The 21,664-nt window shown below is 36.1% G+C and overlaps 1 protein-coding gene across 39 annotated transcripts in view; it reads right to left on the minus strand.

The window, feature by feature from the left end:
* ADGRL3 (adhesion G protein-coupled receptor L3) overlaps nucleotides 1–21,664 on the minus strand; it is a 798,149-nt gene that overhangs the window by 75,037 nt on the left and 701,448 nt on the right. For 36 of the 39 annotated variants that reach the window (XM_080681583.1, XM_080681582.1, XM_080681586.1 and 33 more), the window contains 3 exons: nucleotides 17,242–17,451; nucleotides 14,418–14,638; nucleotides 130–196 (listed from right to left, as the gene is read on the minus strand). In XM_080681583.1, coding sequence (XP_080537709.1) covers nucleotides 130–196; nucleotides 14,418–14,638; nucleotides 17,242–17,451 — 498 coding nt within the window. The remainder of the gene's footprint in view (nucleotides 1–129; nucleotides 197–14,417; nucleotides 14,639–17,241; nucleotides 17,452–21,664) is intronic. The other 3 variants (XM_080681567.1, XM_080681592.1, XM_080681569.1) reach the window with 1 other exon arrangement.

Consider the following 21,664-nt stretch of genomic DNA (forward strand, 5'->3'; position numbering starts at 1 on the left):
CTTGAGTTTATGGGGTCAAGTACAGGCTTTCTCCAAATTAATCTATATAAATTAAAAATAGTCAGTATAGGGATAGTAAAAGTTTCATTTCTTGACCTGGAAAACACATAGTTAATTAGGCGTTCTTACCATAATTATCAAGGTCGCTGGTCCTATAAAACTCCAAATGAAGTAGGTGTCAAGTCGGAGCCAACATCTGCAATGAAACACAAGGGAGAGAAGGCATTCAAGGACTGGGTATGGGACATACATCAAGAGTGAGCGAGTGACAGAGAAGAATGTGAGCTGCAAAGCATTCCACTGGGAGACAGGAAATATTACATTGCTTGTTCATTTAAATGCTGAATTACGTGCCCAATTTCTGACAGCGCTATTGATGGAGTAAGATAATTACCCCTGGAGGAAGCAGAAAAAAATGGCACTGGGCCTATTTGCTAAGGCCTTTTGTCTGTCATAGAAACCTTAAAAAAAAAGGAAAGAGCCATACACATAGCCTTTAAATCGAGTAGCCTTAAGCTATCCTTTTCTCTTCAATTATGGTGCTACATAACCTGTCTATCAGCTGTCAGGCAAAGTGACATTTTCCTGTCAAGAAGATCTCAGGAAATTCTGTACAAAGAAGAAATAAAATTGGTATCAGAAGATTGAAGTTTAATTAGGTTGGGCAGCCAACCTTTGAGAGTTCTTGAATCTTCAAAAGTGCATTGTTACTGCTAGTGCTTCTGGGGTTGCAAATGATCCTTAGCATCCCATGAAGTTGATTCATGACCCAAAAGTAAATTATTAATCACTTAATTTCAGCTACATTTAATACTCCCCCAATTCGTAAAGCCTCTGGGAAATTACATTTTCAGTCTCCAGGATGACAGGAAGACAAAATGGAAGTGACTAGTTATGAGAAAGATTAATGTAAATTTTGAACAAATTACATTTGATGTTAAAAATCATATCGTGAATTATTTGCCATTTTTCTATATTTGAGCCATGATTTAAAAATAAAATAGCTCCAGTTGAAACTATTGAAGAGTGATTTGCTAAGTGATCTAAAACTGTAAGCCCAAAATATGTAAATATAGTGTGGGTTTTTTTTTTTTTCAATAAAAATGTTATTTAAATCTCAGGAATAATGGAATACTAAGAAAAGCTATGAAGAAAGGAATTTGTAAATGTCCATCAATAGAGGAATAGGTAAATAAAATGTTTTTATTCATATATGCAATGTTACAAAACAGTTAAAAGGGAAGAAGTAGCTCTTTATATCAATAGGATGGGTCACAATAATAATTATTTTATTTTATTTATTTTTTAATATATTTTATTGATATTTTACAGAGAGGAAGGGAGAGGGATAGAGAGCTAGAAACATCGATGAGAGAGAAACATCGATCAGCTGCCTCCTGCACACCTCCCACTGGGGATGTGCCCGCAACCAAGGTACATGCCCTTGACCGGAATCGAACCAGGGACCCCTCAGTCCACAGGCTGACGCTCTATTCACTGAGCCAAACCGGTTTCGGCAATAATAATTATTTTAATTTAAGTTCTTTATTGTTTTTAAAACAATATATTGCATTGATTTTTTACAGAGAGAAAGGGAGAGGGATAGTTAGAGACATCAATGAGAGAGAAACATCGATGACCTGCCTCCTGCACACCCCCTACTGGGGATGTGCCCGCAACCAAGGTACATGCCCTTGACTGGAATTGAACCTGGGACCCTTCAGTCTGCAGGCCAACGCTCTATCCACTGAGCCAAACTGGTTAGGGCAAGTTCTTTATTGTTTAATGTATTACATAAGTCTCCTTTTTTCCCCATTGACCTCTCCCCTGCCATCCCCAACCCCCAGCATATCCCCTCCCCCTCTCCCCCTTATGTGTCCATTGGTTATGCTCATATGCATGCATACAAGTCCTTAAATTTAAGTGAAAAAGTAACATGAATAATTTATACCACATACCTTTGAAATGTATATATACATTCCTAAAGTAATACTCACATTTTTTGACAGATACATATATGTATGTAATATTCTTTTAATTGAAGGAAGAAAAAATAATCAAACTCATTTAGTAGTTGCCTCTTACATGAGAGTAGAGAGGATTAGATACAAGTGGATCAAAAGAACTTTAGCCATATGTTTTATTTTAATAATTCCTGAAAGCAATGTGCCAAAATTCTAATAGTTTTAACATCTGAGTGATAGAGACCCAGACAGTGTGGCTCAGTGGTTGAGTGTCAACCTAGGAACCCGGAGGTCACGGTTTGATTCCTGGTCAGGGCACATGCCCAGGGTTGTGGGCTTGATCCCCAGAGGGCGGTGTGCAGGAAGCAGCCAATCAATGGTTCTCTTTCATCACTGATGTTTCTATCTCTCTCTCCCTCTCCCTTCCTCTCTGAAATCAATAAAAACATATTTAAAAAATTTTTTTCTGGACTTTTAAATTTATAAAAGGTTCAAAGCTACATTTTTAAGCAAAAACAAACAAACAAACAAACCATATTCCCTGAAAAACTCAATTTCAAAACAATAAAATATAGCCACCTTCTATTAAGTTAAATATATGCAATCTAATTTTAATAGAAGTATAATATTTATACTCCAATAAGAAACTGACTACAAGTTCATGGTTTTACACAGACAGATAATTTCACTTTATTTAAAATAGACATAATAACCCTATTTGAAAAAATACTGTTAGGGAAACAATCAATACTTAAATTACCAGCCATTATTTTCTTTGAGTAATTGGTCATCTTTTTTTGTGCCGTTGTTCAAGAAATTGGGCCACAGAAATTAAGACTGTGGTGCTGCCAATAAGCAGACACAAACTAGAGAATGTAAGGTTGAAATATGAACACTGTCTTCATTCTCATAGAGGCCAGTTTGTTACCACCCTAATAAAGGTGTGTATAGGCAGGGTGGAGACAGAGGAGAGGGAATATTTGCGGGTCCCTAAATTCTCAACAAAGACCATTTTTCCCCACAAGGTAAGAACAATAGAGGACAAAGCATAAAGCATGGACATTTTCCCAGATTAGAAAACACACACATATATATACCAAGAATGTTATTGAAATTATAACATGATACAATACTAATGTTACATTTAAGAATGAATATCAATTGTACAGACCCTGTCTTTTGTAGGTCGAACACGTTTTTGACACCTAATCTGAGAACTAAAACACATTTTCAGCCAATTCTTGCTAAACGAAAATGTTTCAAGAACTTCTGAAAATGTTATTCTGAAGTTTAAGAACTTCTTAGGAAAAAAAAATTAAACTACATTATTACAGAATATCTTGGCCTAAGTAGGGAATTTCAAATTATAAATAATCTTACTAAATGTTTTGTTAATATGAAATATTGTAAATTTTAATCAAATAATTACATTTTATCATTATAATGCTTTACTTTTAAAAAAAACAGTCTCAGCTTAGCAAATGCTTTATCTGGAAATTTATGTGCTTTTGGCATAGTGGTCTCTAAATGTGGAAGTAACATCACTTTAGAAGTTATTATTTTTATCCTTTAAGAATATTCTTCAACATCTCTTCGCTATGATAGGTTTAAATTCCCTTCGGAACTGAGCAGTGGACGAGGCAATATGAAACTTCAAATGTGCTGAGTAAATGGTCCTTCCCTGAGCGCGGTCTGGGCTTCGCTGTCTTCTGAAAGGCAGTGTGGCAAGGATCCCTTTTCTAATTTGATTGCCATATGGCCACACCTGCTGTTGTTTTTGGCCACACGCTGGCTTTCTCAAAGCTTTCTGTATTTCCTCTCTTTCCTATTATCTACCTGTATGATTCCCTGTGCGAAGGAGGTGTATATTACCTGTATGTTATGTGACACTGAGGTGTATATTACATGCCTGGGCACATATATCCCACTTCATAGTATTCTATAAGCCCAGGCCATTCAATGTCACTTGGATGCAATGCAAAACCACTGGTTAAGGAAAGACAAGGCCAGGTTAGTAAAATGAATACTAGAGGAATTACTAATTGAACTAAGCACAATAAAGACCAGCTTGCAAATGGCCAAATAGACCTGCTGTTGAAGAATAGGATTTATCTGAAATGTGCCTTTATCCATGAAATTGCATTTAATTTGTTAAATAATTAACTTTAACAGGCCATTCTTGTTTAATTTTTAAGATGTCTATTTCTTTTTAAAAAGAAATTCAGTCAAGTGTATAATCTATAATTTATGTTTACACAGTAGTACATGTCAATAGAGATGACTTGAAGTTGAAATAGCACGTTTATTTGAAGCAATTGATAAAAGAAAAATTCTTGTGATACAGGTATATTCCAAAATTCAAAGGAGCACTTGTCATATACATAAACCTTACATTTTTAAAAATGTGGTCTAATACAAAGATGTCATTAAAATTATTTTTGTAGCATTTTTCAAATTATGAAAGCAGCATATATTATTATATGTATGATGAATTCTTACTGCATTAACACAATTGTATTATTTTAGCACTCTAAAGAAATGGAGCTAATCCACAAGGATAAATTATTATTTTTTTCCAGAATTATTCTCCTTCCAAAATAAATAAACATCATTACAAATTAAATGGTAAAGATGTTGATATCTGGATTAATCTATAAAAATGTCAGTTACTAATCCTGCAAATCCCACCTTCATATTTACTCAAAATGGAGAAAAATTAAACAATGAACCAATTAATTTCTCAAAAAAACAAAACAAAAAGGAAGCCATATTCCTAAAGTTTATTCTCTTCTACTAGTTAACTACATCTCACCATTTTATTATCATAAGTCATTTATGATTCTGTGTTTAGAAAAATGGTTAGGTCAATTATCCCACGTACATACATATAAATGTCACCCAAAACATATGTTTCACAATGCTTTTAGGTACTAGTAACGAATGTTAATTCCTTCTTCAAAGTTAGCTTGTTTAATGTGGTACCGTTAAGATGCTTTGGGATATTGTATTTTCTTGCCTATTTAAAACACTCATCAAAGTAAACATTTGACTATGGCCAGTTTTTCTGATGTAATGTAAATTAAGAATGGAATTTGATTCATCTTCGATAGGACCCTAAATCACAGACTACACTCTCCTTGCTGAGTATCAAATGTACCCAGTAAACAATTTTTGGTCAGTATTAGACAGTGAATTTATAAGGCTTAATTATATTAGGTTGCTTATGAGATGTGTAAAGTACATTATCTTTTGGTCTATAGCAGATGCAGATCTCTATGTTTGTACTACATATACAGAGCAAGATTTAGAGAGAAAAAGAGGGGATCAAGCTAATTGGGGTCAGAAAGAAGGAAGAGTAAAAGTGACAGATACATACTGGAAGCAAAATTACTTGAGTTCTAAGCTTCTTGTATAATATAACTAAGAATCTGTTGTTTGTTTGTTTTGTTAATCCTCACCCAAGGATATTTTTCCACTGATTTTTTTAGGGAGAGTGGCAGAGAAAGGGAAAGACAGAGAGAAACATTGATGTGAGAGAAACACATCAGCTGGTTGCCTCCTGCATGAGCCTGGGCCTGGGAGGAGCCTGCAACCAAGGTATGTGCCCTTGAGGTGAACAGAATTTGGGACCCCTTGGTCCATAAGCCAACGCTCTATCAACTGAGCCAAACCAGCTAGGGCTGTTAAGAATTTTTGAAATGCCATTTTCTTCACAGCACACTCAGGCATCACCTTGAAATACTTTGTGAGCAAGTGCATGAACTGGGGCAAAGGTTGGCAGAGTGATGCAGGAACAGTGTGATCAGCACTAGGTCAAGACCAGCATTTGTGGTCAAGCTACAGTTTTGACTTTTAAAATTCAAAACTAGCTCCTATACATCAAATATAGATTATGCTATCTTCATGTCCCAATATGTTATTTTAAAAAAACCCAAGGATTTCATTATTTCTCCAGCAAAATACATCCTACATTTTTATGGTGGACTACAAAGGTAAGAATATGACTCTTATAATTTGTTAAAAGTAAATGTTGGAATTATTCTGATAGTCCCATGTCGCTTAAATTAACGTTCAACTTTATGGCCAATACCTAAATGTACTAGTAAATAACAAGACAGCAGTCCTGATGTTCTCTGATACAGTCCTCATATGGGCAACTTCTTAATACAGAAAATTAGGCCTAACAAAAAATTTTTATATATGATGATATTTTTATGTCCATCCATAGGGTTCCTAGATGCTAAAATTATGCTATAATAAGACCTTAATCTCTATTACACATACACATAAAATATGCTGTTGGCCTTTAATAAAAAAACATATAAACATGCAGCTGCACTTCTCACATATATATTGAATGATTTTCTTGATATATGTCAATAAAAAATACTTCTCCATTATCTGTACTATTTCCCACTGGCCAAGCTTATAGTCGAAGATATCTGGTGATAATATATCAACAAGGTAGATGTTTCACATCAATGAAGTGTTATAAGTAAGAATATTTTACATCATATAATAATATGCTTAGGGAAATATTCCAAATGAATATATACTTTTCTATGAGTGGGTTATAGTGCTTAGACATTGTGAAATGTATTAAATAAAGCTGTGCATACAGCTTGCAGGTAAGTTCAATGTTCCTTGGCTGGGATCTTTCTTGAATACTACTATAATCTAGTATTTTTAAAAATCAATAATCACTTTTCTACCAAATGACTATGCTACTTAGATAATGAAGTGAAAATAAAGAAATATTGAGAGCTACCTTTTTAAGAGCTGTTCTTAAGCTTGTGAGCTGGGAAGACAAATTTGACTTAACAGATGATTTATAATAATTTTCAGATCATAAAATTTGATTTCAATTATTTTTAAGAGCTCGGCTATGCTTTTAGTCCTCAAGGATGTTCTGATCCATTATAAATGTTCATGACCTAATCGACATCTTTCAGAAACCCCTTACCAATTTTCGAGCCCATATGTTAACTCTTTGGCTATTATCTGGGGGCTTTACTTCTTTCTAGCATGCCTCCTCCATGGAACCTACGTCCAGTCCTTTTCCAATCTACCCATCACATTAACCACTGCTCTTTCGGTTACATATTTAGATTACAAGGTAAGTGCTATAAACTATAAATTTGATTTTTATCCTTTAAAGAAAAATTAGCTGTTCAAACTGTTTGCATTTTGCATTGAGGTAATTAAATGAACTGATAGTTTTCAGGTCATAAAATCAAAGTGTTTAGCACTGAATTTCCAAATCTGTCCTGTTTAAATTATTAAAAAGTCAGTGCCAGTCTATGTCTTCTCACAGTATCACATTAGGTGGATTCACTAAGTGACCATATATAACGGTATAAGTGAAAGAAAGATACACAAATAAATAAAATGTAATGCCAATTATTAATAGTGTGATTTAGATCTGTGGTCCACTTTTTGGGATTTAAAAAAAATGATTTTGTTAATGTCTGATTATTGTGATTAAATGTTATTCTGAGTACATTCTCAATAATAATATTAGCACAGATAAAAATATTTCATTAAGCAACAGCAGAAAATAATAGTAAGAATCTCTTATTAGCAATGCAAATTGATGGCAAACTATGAAACTTCTCAAAATCACATTATGTATTCTTTGTATGTGAATACGTGTTTTGTACATAATAATCAATTTAACAGCACTAATAACATTTCAGAGTGAAAAACATCCTCACCCAGTGGTCGGCAAACTCATTAGTCAACAGAGCCAAATATCAATAGTACAACGATTGAAATTTCTTTTGAGAGCCAAATTTTTTAAACTTAAACCTCTTCTAATGCCACTTCTTCAAAATAGACTCGCCCAGGCCGTGGTATTTTGTGGAAGAGCCACACTCAAGGGGCCAAAGAGCTGCATGTGGCTCACGAGCCGCAGTTTGCCGACCACTGTCCTAACCAATCTACCAAATGGAGTAAGATAGTTACCTCTGTCTATATAAAAATATTTATTTAACCTACAAAAACAATTTTATCTCCTACCATTGGTATGATTTTCTACTTTTTAGAAATGTAAGCTATTGTCATTATTACAGATTTCAGAGAAAAAACCTCATTGTCAGTATAATAAAATACAATTATGTACATTAAGAGGAGAAAACGGGGAGACATACCTATTATTTAGATTATTATAATATATTGAATAGTTTTCTTCTCTATGCATTCTAAGCAGTTGAGACTAAGGAGTAAAATATTAATAATAATGAAATTCCAAAAATAAATGAAATAGACATTCAGGGCATAAAAATCATTAACCTTAAGAAAAATGTACAGAATTGGGAAACCAAGATGGCGGCATAGGTAAACACCTAAACTGCTGCCTCGCACAACAATTTCAAAACTACAACTAAAAGACAGAACGGACACCATCCAGAACCACAGGAAAGCAGGCTGAGTGAAAATTCTACAACTAGAAGGAAGGAGAAAAGCTCACAGAGAATTGGAGGTACGGCAAAGGGGCTTTGTGCGCGCAGAGAGGAAGGGCGGCTGAGAGCTTGGCTGACTTCCTCTGGCGGAAGGGGGAAGGAAGCTTCGGACCGCGAGCTGGGAAAGGCAGAAGTCTGAAGGCGCACACGGGCCAGTGCGCACAAAGGCTGCGGAGGTAGCCATAGACTTTCCCTAGTGAAAGGGAGTCAGAGGATCCTGACTGAGCCCCAGTTCTGACTGCAGTGAACCCCGGTTCCAGGCGAGCCCCTGGGGACCCACGCTCTTGTAGGGGGAGTCTGGACTCTCGGGCGGAGACTCAGGAGCCGGGGAAGGCGGAGGACTGAAAGTGCGCACACGCGCCGCGCCGGTGCGCACAAAGGCTGCGGGGGTTGCCACAGGCTTTCCCTAGTGGAGGGGAGTCAGAGGATTCTGACTGCACCGAGCCCAAGTTCTGACTGCAGTGAACCCCAGTTCCAGGCGAGCCCCTGGGGACCCACGCTTTTGTGGGGGGAGTCTGGACTCTCAGGCGGAGACTCGAGCTGGGGAAGGCGGAGGACTGAAAGCGCACATGCGCGCAGGGGCGGGGCTGACAGGAAGCCAAGACTGAGACTCCACCCCATCCAAGCTGAGCACAGAGGCTATTGCAATTTGGCAAGTCTAATCCTATAAGGCTGTCTCCAGCACCGGGCTTCTCCCAGCATAGACACAGCTGATCCTTACAGCCAACTGGCCCGGAGGTCAATTCTTCCCAGTGATACCAACAACAATAAAGACTTAATTACAACAAGGCTGTACACACAGTCCACAAAGGGGTGCACCAAGAGTGTCCACCTCAGGTTAACTGGGGAAGCAGACCCACTGGGCCATATTGGAAACCTAGCACAAATATCTACCTTACCAACTCAGGGATTCAGTGAAAATGCGGGGTCAAAGAATCAGATCACAAACGAAAGAAATGGAGGAAAACAAACGACTGGATATAGAATTCAAAACCACCGTTATAAGACTTTTTAAGAATATCCTAGAAAAGGCCGATAAATATAACGAGACCCTCGAAGATATGAAAAAAGACCAACTAGAAATTAAACATACACTGACTGAAATAAAAAATATTATACAGAGACCCAGAAACAGAATAGAGGAACACAAGAATCAAGTCAAAGAATTGAAATACAAAGAAGCAAAAAACACTCAACCGAAAAAGCAAAAAGCAAAAAAAAAAAAATCCAAAAAGTTGAAGATAATGTAAGAAGACTCTGGGACAACTTCAAGCGTACCAACATCAGAATTATGGGGGTGCCAGAAGAAGAGAGAGAGCAAGATACTGAAAACCTATTTGAAGAAATAATGACCGAAAACTTCCCCCAACTGGTGAAAGAAATAGACTTACAAGTCCAGGAAGCCCACAGAACCCCAAACAAAAGGAATCCAAAGAGGACCACACCAAGACACATCATAATTAAAATGCCAAGAGCAAAAGACAAAGAGAGAATATTAAAAGCAGCAAGAGAAAAACAGTTAATTACCTACAAGGGAGCACCCATACGACTGTCAGCTGACTTCTCAACAGAAACTATGCAGGCCAGACGGGAGTGGCAAGAAATTTTCAATGTGATGAATAGCAAGAACCTACAACCAAGATTACTCTACCCAGCAAAGCTATCATTCAGAATTGAAGGGCAGATAAAGAGCTTCACAGATAAGAAAAAGCTGAAGGAGTTCATCACCACCAAACCAGTACTATATGAAATGCTGAAAGGTATTCTTAAAGAAGAGGAAGAAGAAAAAAGTAAAGAGAAAAAATTATGAACAACAAATACATATCTATCAACAAGCCAACCTAAAAATCAAGTGAATTAAAAACCTGAGGAGCAGAATAATCTGGTGAATATAATAGAATCAGGGGCATAGAAAGGGAGTGGGCTGATAATTCTCAGGGGGAAAGGGGTATGGGGGGGTTCATGAAGAGAATGGACAAAAATCATACACCTATGGATGAGGACAGTGGGGGGGAGGTAAGGGCAGAAGGTGGGGTGGGAAAGGGGTGGAGGGGAGCTATGGGGGGAAAAAGGAGAAATAATTGTAATAATCTGAATAAAGATTTATTTAAAAAAAAAAAAGAAAAGAAAAATGTACAGAAAATGACTGTTAATATGTGTCTGAATTCTTGCTAATTCCAGCTTATTTAAGACTGTGAAGTATACCTATTTGCGATAAAAATTCAATGTGGCACATAGGAACACTGGCAAAAAAACAAAATCCTCGAGAGAGTAGAGTTACATAAAAAAACAAAATCATGTGAAGATGAATAAGCAGGGAGTGAAAAATGCCAGTTGAAATGAACAGAAGCTGGAACAACAAAGACAGAGTTAATAATAAGGAACAAGATATATATGCAAACGGCCTTCAAGTTGTGTAAAAATTCCTTGCTTACATTTTTCTTTGGGAAGATTCTTGATTAAACTTCTGATGGAACATGATCTGCTCATTTCAGCTCCTCAAGTAAATGAAAATGACTGAATGATGTTTCTGTTTTCAATACCTGCTTCCTCAACGGGCAAAGCAGCACTGCCTAGACATTGGACTGCATGAATTCGCACAGGGTAGAAGTTACAGAGCTTCTTCCATGTGTTCTAAAGGTGCTTCTGTGGACAGTTTATTTAAAAGGTGTAATGGAGACATTAAGTGTTCTATGTCTGTGTGTGATAGAATGTTAATGCAATTTTCCCTACCATTTTCTTTCCCTTACCCTCCCTTTTATCTTTATCTGTTTTGCTTTTCTTTGGGTTGGGAAAAATCATAATTACGAACCTGAACTATTATTAAAGCTTGTTTTAAATCAGTGCCTGGGAAATAAATTAGCCTCTATTCCCACACAGTAATAATGTCAGTAAATGAAGGCTTCCAGTTATGGTACAGGAAATTAAAGCAATGATGGCCAAAGCTTTAACAAAGTCACAAGGGACTACACATTATTGATTCTAAGAAAAGATAGATTCCTACTACCCAGAAAATGACATCTCTCTCAAAATAAATGACTAAAACACAAAGCAAACAAGTTGAGTCAGTTCCCTAACAGAAAAATTTGAAAATATCCAAAGAGAAAAAAGATCAACATAAAATATAAATAAGAGCAAATCAGTAACTACAAAAGAGCAAAACTGGATGGCTTAAACACAATATTTGAAATAGTATAAGGTGACAAATAAGTATACCATTCAATTTAATATCTTAGAGAGGAAATTTGTTAATTAAAATGTAAAATTCTATGACCTAAAGGGAGCTACTGCTAATGGGTTTCTTTTGGGGGTGATGAAAATATTCTAAAATTAGATAGCAATGTTGAATACATAATACAGTGAATGTACTAAAAACAATTAAAGAGTGAATTTTATAGTATGTAAATTATATCAACAAAGGTGATTTTTTTTTTTAATTCTGTGATCTAAAGTTAGATAAAAAAAAGAATTGCTGCCCTAGGTGGTTTGGCTCAGTGGATAGAGCCTCGGCCTGCAGACTGAAGCATTCTGGGTTTGATTCCGGTCAAGGGCACATGCCCGGGTTGAGGGCTTGATCCCCAGTAGGAGGTGTGCAGGAGGCAGCCAATCGATGATTCTCTCTCTCTCTCCCTCGCCCTTCCTCTCTGAGATCAATGAAAATATGTATAAAACGAATTGCTATTCGTTACATTTAGACAAATAGCTTTCTATAGCCTGTCACTGTACCCAAGAAGAAAAGTCAACAGAAGTGAAATTAATTGTCTTCTTTAAATGGTATTATTGGTGTCTCTGCACCAACATGTATTCTATATTAACTATGCTCCCAATAACTCTGGAGTCCTCTTCTCATTGTTCCCTCCTTAAGAATCCTTTCTTCTGAGAAGCAACCTGCTTTATCACCAGCATATTCACGCTGCTGATTGAGGGTGAAAAGGCATGAAATTTAGCTTATTAACTTCTGGAAAAATTGATGTCATCTAACTTCACCCGGTCCTTCACTATTGCTTAAAAAATCGTTTTCTTAATGTCTAACTGGCTCCTTAACACATTTTTTGTAGTGTTCATTTCAAAGCTTTCAAATCTTCTGTCCTGTCAACATGACCTCATCTGATCACTCAGCAAAAATCAGCATTGCCTACTTGATAAAAAGAAAAGTTCTTCCACTTCAAAAATGACCTTATAGGGTGGGATAAACATAGGTTTACAGTTGTTCATATGAAAAATAATACAATAATGAATAAATAATAATACAAGAATAAACTGCCCTAACCGGTTTGGCTCAGTGGATAGAGCGTTGGCCTGCAGACTCAAGGGTCCCAGGTTCGATTCCGGTCAAGGGCATGTACCTTGGTTGAGGGCACTTCCCCAGTGGGGAATGTGCAGGAGGCAGCTGACTGATGTTTCTCTCTCATCGATGTTTCTAACTCTCTATCCCTCTCCCTTCTTCTCTGTAAAAAATCAATAAAATATATTTATTAAAAAGAAAGAATAAACTGTTTCGCTGAATCACAACTGTAAACTTACGTTTGCCCCACCCCACGTGTGTTCTTTACTTCACATTCACCTCAGAAGAGAGGGTTCATTTTATCATTTCAAAAACATTCTAGTTTAGTGGAAATAAACTTAACTTGTTTTGTCACACATCTGCCACTATCAAGCTCTATAATTATGGGAAAGGCAATTAACTTATCTGGTCCTTAATTGTTTTCATCTGTAAAATTATTATCTTGGACTTGGTGAATAGAAAACATACTTTTAGTATTAAATCAAGCTTTTCCTCATCTTATATCCAATCTTAGACCTTTCTACCACTCTAGAACCTTCCCTTTCACTCAGCCCATATATAAATACAAATGAGGCATAATATATTTTGTCTAGGAATCTCCTCTTATCAGCATGATGCTTCTCACCCTTAGACAAGGTTGGGACTTCGTTTTTAAAAAGCCTTTCTTTATTACTATTATCACCTGAGTTAATGTTTTCACTATTTCTCAATCAAACTTCTTCAGGGTGCAGATAATACTATGAAGACTATGAAGACTACTCTTTACTGACTTTTCTCTTTTCACACCTTCCTATTTGTCCTCTGCTTCTAGCATTTTATCAAAATAGTTGCTGCAAAGGTCAAATGATTTTTCCTCATTGCTTATCCTATCTGAGTTATCTTTGACATAAAACACTATGGTTTTGAAACACCATCTTGAAACTTCTCATTTTCCCTGACCCCGATCTTGTGGTTTTCTTTCTAAGGCTCTGGTCACCTGTTCTCCTTTCTCTTTTTATTTTCAATTCTCAATCCTCAACGCAGGACCTAAATGTGGGTATTCATCTGAGATCTATCTTGCTCACCCTTCTAATTTTTTCTTATTGAAACTTTCATTCATTCTCAGGATGCCAACTGTTATATTGATGTGGATTACAAAACTATTTTTCACTGAGCTCCTTACCAGTATGCTGGACATCTCTACATGTATCTCTCGCCAATTTCAAGTTATTCTGAATATGCAATTCATCACTATATCCCAATACCCACCTAGGGAAAAATGCAGACTCCCTATGTACCCATAGTCTTTCTTTCTGTTAATGACATAATTGTCTCTCCCGTGACTAGAACTGACATGCCTGGAAGAAGAGAAGCCATCAATATCAGGGACGGCACTGTCCTCTGAAAACACAGGTTAATAGAGCTAGTTCTTCATTTGACAAATGTCTCAACGCTCTGAAAAATATTAAAGTAATGCTCTTATATTACTCAAGGTTATGACTTACATTTGAAAAAGTTCTGCTGTTTGAAAACCGCATCACACTGATCTCAGGGCTATTTTTTTTCTTTTTACAAAAATGCAAACCATGAATTGAATGATCCCCATTTGCTTCTCCAGTTCCTTCATGTATTGTTGTGAGCTGATAAAAAGACCTTAGCTTCCAAGAAAATTCTGTTATTTCAAGTAGATTTACAAGGGAAGAAAAAGGAGAGAAAACAGTAACTCACACTTTATCTGTGCCGTAACTCCTGTAGTCTACCGCCGCGGACACAGCCACAATGAGCGCGGGCATGCCGTAGCCCACCAGGTAGAAGTACTTCCTGCGGGAGTGTTCGCTCTCAAACACCTCCACCAGCATGATGTAGAGCTGCACGCCCTCCAGGAACATCCAGGTGAAGGCGGCCAAGAAGAAGAAGTGCAAGAGGGCAGCAAACACCGCACAGGCAATCTAGGAAGAGGAACAAAATGGTTGAGGCAAATTACTACCCAATGAAATATCAGCAACTGCCATAACATTAAAATAAATATTTATCAAGACTGCAGTGAAAATAGAGGTCTGCAAAAGAATAACCTGGGTGAGATTCTTAAAATTCCGATATTAAAAGCTAATTAGATATAACCTATCTTTGAAAACTATAGTTAACGTTTTACTAATGGCTGATGGATGACAGCCTAGCATTATAATAAAGAAAGATTGTAATATTTAGGGAAAAGTTCTAAGAGCCTACTGATAATTATTGCTGAGATTAGACTAAAGATTCAAAAATAAACCTCAGAAATTTCTTCTCTTGGCCATAATTGTGTATGCACTAATGTATTAATTATTAGAAAAATACTAAAAACAAGGAGAATAAAGGTTCTTACAATTAAATAGTATAATTAATTACAGCATTTTATAATTGATTATTAATTCATTACTATTACCTCTAATTTATTTCTTCCCTGTCTTGTTTCAGAAAGGATCTATGGTAGCATTGGGAAATTCATGCTACATACGTGTAAAATTAGATCAAGTTAAAATAGTATTCCCCAAGTGCTTTTTCTCCCAGTTTTTTGTTATTGTACTAAATGTTAGTTTAGACAAGCTTGGTCAAAAAAAGCAGCCAATAGTTCAAAACTGCTTTAAATACTTTCTTTGGCATATTTTATTTTTATTTATTTATTTTTAAAAATACATTTTTACTTTATTTTTAATCCTCATCTAAAGATATGTTTATTACTTTTTAGAGAGAGGGAGGAAGGGAGAAACACTGATCTGTTGCCTCATATATGGGCTGCGACCAGGGATCGAACTGGCAAGCTAGATATGTGCCCCGGTGGGAAATCAAACTGCCACCTTTTAGTGTATGGGATGAGGCTCCAACCAACTGTGCCACCCAACCAGGGCTCTTTGGCATATTATGTAAGGTTCGACAAGTTTCAGCTGGCCATCTATCAATTTTCTTATGTCAGTTCCGGAAGTTTTCACTCCTTTGGGGGGGGGTCTTCATTTCTTATAAAAGTCCTAACTAAATCTATAGCTCCTACTAGAAAGGGGCAACAAATTTATAGAAATTATCAAATTAGTATGGATTCAATGATGAGTGTGGTCCTTGAGAATGAGATAAAGTAAGTGAATTTCTTTGGATTAGAGAGGTGACAGGGAGAGGGAGATGAGGTAGTCAAATGACAGAGGGCGAGAGAGAAAGCAGAGCCTACCCACTGTGCGGGATGCAGGAGAGGACAGCTGTCCAGCCATAAGCATACAGACAAGTTGGGCTGAGCTGGACCCTACTCAAGGTTTCATTTTAATCATTGTTATTTCTGCTCTTGGTCAGAAATTAGTTTTGTTCAGTATGCAACATTTGGTGAAATTTACTATATCTATGTAACATCAGGAAACAAAAACAAGAATAAGGTTTCTAAATGAAAAGAAATAATGGTGTTTGAAGTGCAGGTTAAGAAGAAATAAAATGATTTATTTGTGGAAAATAAAACATTTTTCCATTTCTTGCTTTTTGGAGTTAGAACTTCAACTATTAATTTTTGTTAACAGGCTGCTTTACTTTTGGGGTGAAAGAAATGTGTAGTTTAATTGCTTATTCACACATATGTGTTTATGGGAAAAGCTGTCACATTTGTATATGATAACCGATAAAAAGTATAATCAGCATAATTGTCCCTTTTACAGCCATTAATCATGAATGTGTAATCACAAATACAAGTCCAACTGCATTTTTATTGTAAAGTACTCCATACATACCAGAAAACAGCATTAAGTGAGTGAATCATTGATTATGCCTATTCTGAGTTTTCTAAAAAAGAGTTTTCTTTTCATTTGCAGGTTTAGTCATGAGAACAAACTTTCCTTATTGTGCAAGGGCCTCACAAAAAATTATAACTGGGCATAAAGTCCATTTCATATATTAGCTATTATCTGTTATTCATATTTTCTTTGATTTTACCAAGAACAATTGGCTAGTACAGTTTTTTTTTCCCATACTCCCTCCCTTCCTCACTAATTTTGTCTTAATATTATTAAATGTAGGTAGTAGTAAAGTATAAAGTTGGCACCTTAAAGATGTGAACGGAACTTGAGCAAATATAAAGTGTCAAACAAAATTTGGGAAGAGTTAGATATTCTAAAAATTACCTACAGTTTGAACTATTTTCCAAAATATGTCAATTAGAAAAACTCATTGAGGCATGCCATTTTTAATATAATATCCATCGTTATTAAATAAAGTATATTATAAACTTCAAAAAAATAATAATTATATGTTAGAAATGTTACCCCTCCATTCTCCAAAACACTTTACTTAACTTTCTTATTATTCAGCTCTGTAGTTTATAAAAAGGGGGGCCTATTAAAGAGAGATAATTCTTGAGAAAGGTAAGTTTATAAACACAATTTCTGAAGAAATGTACATTCATACATGCATAACATTCGCTACTTCTTTATGACAATGGGGTATGAAGAGGGGAAAACTGAATAAGATCTGAAAGTTAGTATCAATCTGAGATAACTGGAAGGGGAGACATTCTTTACTCATGTCAATGGAAGCTGCTTACTGGTTGGTCAGTTCGGTTGATCCCAATCAGGAAGAGCAGTTCTGCTACAAAGAGGCTGATGCAGAGGTTCTTGTGGATGGTGTTACGGTCACTCTGGAGCCCGCGGAAAAAGCAAAATGTGAAGATGCAAATCAGGAGACAAACAAGGGACAGCAAAATTCCAACCCACGTGATCACATCCAGAAGAAGGTCATGGACCGCATCACTGTGCTGGAAACACAACAGAAAAGCCGTAAGTTGCATTTATGCATAACTGATGTAAAGAGTTATAAGGGCCTGAGGTATAATTTTAATAATTTACTAAATATTCTCCACTTAGACAATGAAGAAGATAATTGTTTGGGTTTTCTGGCCCATAGGTAAAATATTTTATATTTTCTCTGAGGTCTACATCAGTTTGGTAGTCAAGGATGTCAATAATGTTTACCAAATACATTTTCAGAATATAAATACTAGTTGAAACAAATAAACTTAAAGCTGGCCAAAGATTTTTTTTTAAAAAAAGCTTTTTGTTTTTTTTAACCCATATCACTTTTTAGGCTCATTTTTTGGCAACTCCTACTATGGAAATACTTTACTTCAAATTAAGCTATACACTTAACACAATGGTATCTCAACTGAAATGCTTTTTTAATAATTGGGGGATTTTTATTAAAAAATATAGTTCCTCTGTCCTACCTTTGTCCTATAAATACTTGATCAGAGTTTCCAAAGTTGAGTTAAAAAAAGAAGTATGCATTTTTATAATGATCCCAAGTTAATTCTGGTGAATGACCAACATATGTGTACCATTTATTTAGTGGAAGATCTAAAAGAATGAGGATATTACGGGATTTAAATTCATATTGAATGGCTTGAGGAGATCAGAAAGTTTGCTCCTTGAAGGGTTTTGCATGAATAGAGACTATTATACACAGATGGAGTATAAGCATTCAGAGTTACTATACCCGATAATAGCATAAGATAGTAGTGCTAAGAAAAAGTAAAAGCTCATGAAAACCTCTGTATGAAACTGCATTTTCTTTCTCTATTAAAATAGTCTATAAATTCCATACCTGTCATGTTCCTTGGTCTATCAACTATCTCATTTCTGTACTTGTTCTAAGGTTCAAACTCTATTTGTACCCTATGGTAATATTTCTACCCTATGGTAATTTGCCTCCACTAGAAACCACTTCTGTGAAGCTTTAGAATTTTAGTGGGCCAAAACATCAGTGCACCGAGATGTTGGAGCATAGGTGAGAAATGATCTATGACTGTCAATTCCTCTTTTCTTTTTAGGTTTCCTGAAAAGCCTTAAAAGACTTAACTTTCATCAGCAGGGCAATGAATAAACAAATAATAGTTAATTTATAGAATGATAGTCTAAAGAGTAGTAGGAAATCAATGTTCTGGCTATATATAGTCACACACATGGATACTTCTCAAAAATCTAATATTACATATTTTTAAATGAAAAACGATCTGTGCAGCATGATACTACTATCTATGTAAAATATCAAAATACATCAATGGCATTTATTTTTATAGATATATGCCTCAATACTAAAAGAATAACACATGTATGGGAGATATTTTAGTAGAAAGCAAAAATATATGTTTCTAATTGACACCTTTTTCAACTGTGTAATCATAAAAAATAGATTTTTGATTTAGAATGGAAAATACTTCATTTTGTTGTCTTCCACAATGTCACTTTCCCCCTAAATAAATATCCGGGTTTTTCATTTTTACTTGTTTTTATTCCAGCTTCACACTTTTATGTTTTATACAAACTTCATATAAGGTTATTCTGAATGTGAAAATTCTTTTTACAACCAAGGTACTGTGCTATAACCTGAATCATAGCACTTTTCATATTGCCAGATATGACTTCACAGTTGTTATTTGATAAAAAAAAAAAGAAAAAGAAAAGAAAACTCTGCTAGAACACTGTCAATGAAACAGTTTTGAAATATTCCTGCATAACTCTAGATACATTTCTCGGAAGGAGCTCAAATCATGAAAGAAAACCACATGAAATTTTGCTTTAACTGCATTGTTCTCCAGGGGATACCACTAAAGTAGTGTTGGGTCTCTGATAGCTTAAATTACTTTTACTGTTTGAGAGCGGAGAGTGGTCCGTGCTACCTGGTTCCCTGAACAGAGGCCTATTTGCTCTCTACTTTGACTCAAAGGAAAGATGCTGTGACTGAGTATCAAGCACCAACTTTCAGCACAGCAGTCTTCCATAATGGGGAAATGGCAGGGATAATACATCCTCAAATGTATCCTAAAGACCCAAAATACTTAAAGGGTGAAAAAAGAATACAGAAAAAATAAAGGAACCCAAAACTCCTGCTTTTCTCTGGGTAGCTGCATTATTAGAAACATATTTACTTTACTCAGTGCCATCATAGGTCCTTCAAAACGCCCATGAAGTTATTAATAGAAGAATGCCAGATGCCAAAACATTGTACAAAAAGTACATAGCACTTGAAAACAAAACAGTCTAGTGATTAATTCAGCTTTCAGATGTAACTGTCTAGCTCAGAAAACATCACTACCAACATCTTGTGTATACTATAGTGGGATAGCAGCATTCTGAATACAACCCACAACTAGAATGTTATTAGTAACACAAAGGGACAGAATGATGGAGGTGAAATGCCGATAAGAGCTGTTAATATAGCCTTCTTTATAATAGTCTGGCATACTAGAACTTCCAGGAGGCCAAGCCATGAAAAGAACCACACCCCATTCAAGAGGATGGCCATTTGAATAAAATTCGTGGGTATAGTTTTAACAATGTGACATGGATCAAGTACTGTCTTCCTATTTCCAAGGTTCCATGTTTGTGAGCACTATGCAACTCAATTCCCTATTACATGAACTGTATACCACTAAGTGCCTAGAGATATTTTAATCTTATACCTTATTAAAATACCTCACCACCCAGTGCTGGGCTTAACACATAAAAAAGTGCTTTAACATATTTGGGTTTGAATGATTATCATAATACCACCCGGACCAAGTTGCCTTAGAGCTAAATCCTCTATGTCAGTATAGCTTTAGCATCCATTTAATCTCAAATGTTTAAAAAGGTATGAAAGATTATATGTCCAAACTGAGCTCCTAATTTTATCCTGTTTCACCACTCTCCACTTTTCCAAATCTGCTCTTCCCTCTGTTTTCCCCATTTCAATAAACAGCAACTTCATTCTTTACAGGGTTCTGGCCAAACACTTAGGAGTCACATTGATTCCTCTCTTTCACACACTACGTTCAGTCCATCAGAAGATCTTGTAGGTCCTGCCTTCTGATTCTGACAGCTTCTCATCACCTCAACTGCACTAAATTAGTTTGAGCCACCAGATGTTTTTTTAATAGCCTCTTAATTGATCTCCTTACTTTAACCTTCATATCTCCCCTTCTACATTCACCAGAACAGAGAGATTTTTAAAAATATATGTCAGAGAATATGACTCATTACTGAAATCATCCAATGTCTCCATCCATCTCAATAAAAATAAAAACCAAAATCTTTACAAAGGTCTGCAACATACTATGACATCTGTACCCCTATGCCTAGTTTCCCATGTTCCCCTTTACCCAGTTCATTCTATTCCAGTTGGCCTACACTGTTCTTTGAATATATCAAACACATTCTAGCCCCGGGGGGCGGGGGTGGGCAAACTTTTTGACTCGAGGGCCACAATGGGTTCTTAAACTGGACCGGAGGGCCAGAACAAAAGCATGGATGGAGTGTTTGTGTGAACTAATATAAATTCAAAGTAAAGGAGCGGAGGGGAGAGCAAGAGAACTGGATAGAACAGCCGGATCCGGCCCGCGGGCCGTAGTTTGCCCACGGCTGTTAGCCACAGAGTTTTTTGCACTTGGTGTGCCCTGGGCCTAGAATGTTCTTCCAAAAGATATCTGCATGGTTTACTTGCTACCTTCCTCCAGTCCTTCATTCAAAGGTCACCTTCTCATGGAGGGTTTTCCTGATTCACCCTATCTAAAATTGCAAACAACTGCTCTCCATTCTGATTCTCTCCATTAGTTTTCCTGAACTATTTTTTCTCCTTAGCACTTGCCTAAAGTATATATACTTACTGATATTTCTTGTTTATTGTCTGTGCCCTCCACTATAAATATACTCTAAGAGAACAAGTTGTTTTATTGCCTGTGATTACCAATGTATCCCCAGCCCCTACAAAAAAAAATGTCTACCATAAAGTAGATACATAATGTGCTGACTGAAAAAATGAATATCTCTTTAACTATCCTTCTCTTCTATACTGGATTTAGATTATACACTAAGAGTTGCATCATGCTGCCCATTGTACAGTTTTGGGGACACCTGGTTTTTCAAGCACTTGCTCTAAAAATTTGAGTAAAAGTTAAAGAACATTAGAGCTGAGGAATGAGAAGGTTGTTACAA

Source organism: Plecotus auritus (assembly GCF_963455305.1).
Source record: "Plecotus auritus genome assembly, chromosome: 1".
Lineage (NCBI taxonomy): Eukaryota > Metazoa > Chordata > Mammalia > Chiroptera > Vespertilionidae > Plecotus > Plecotus auritus.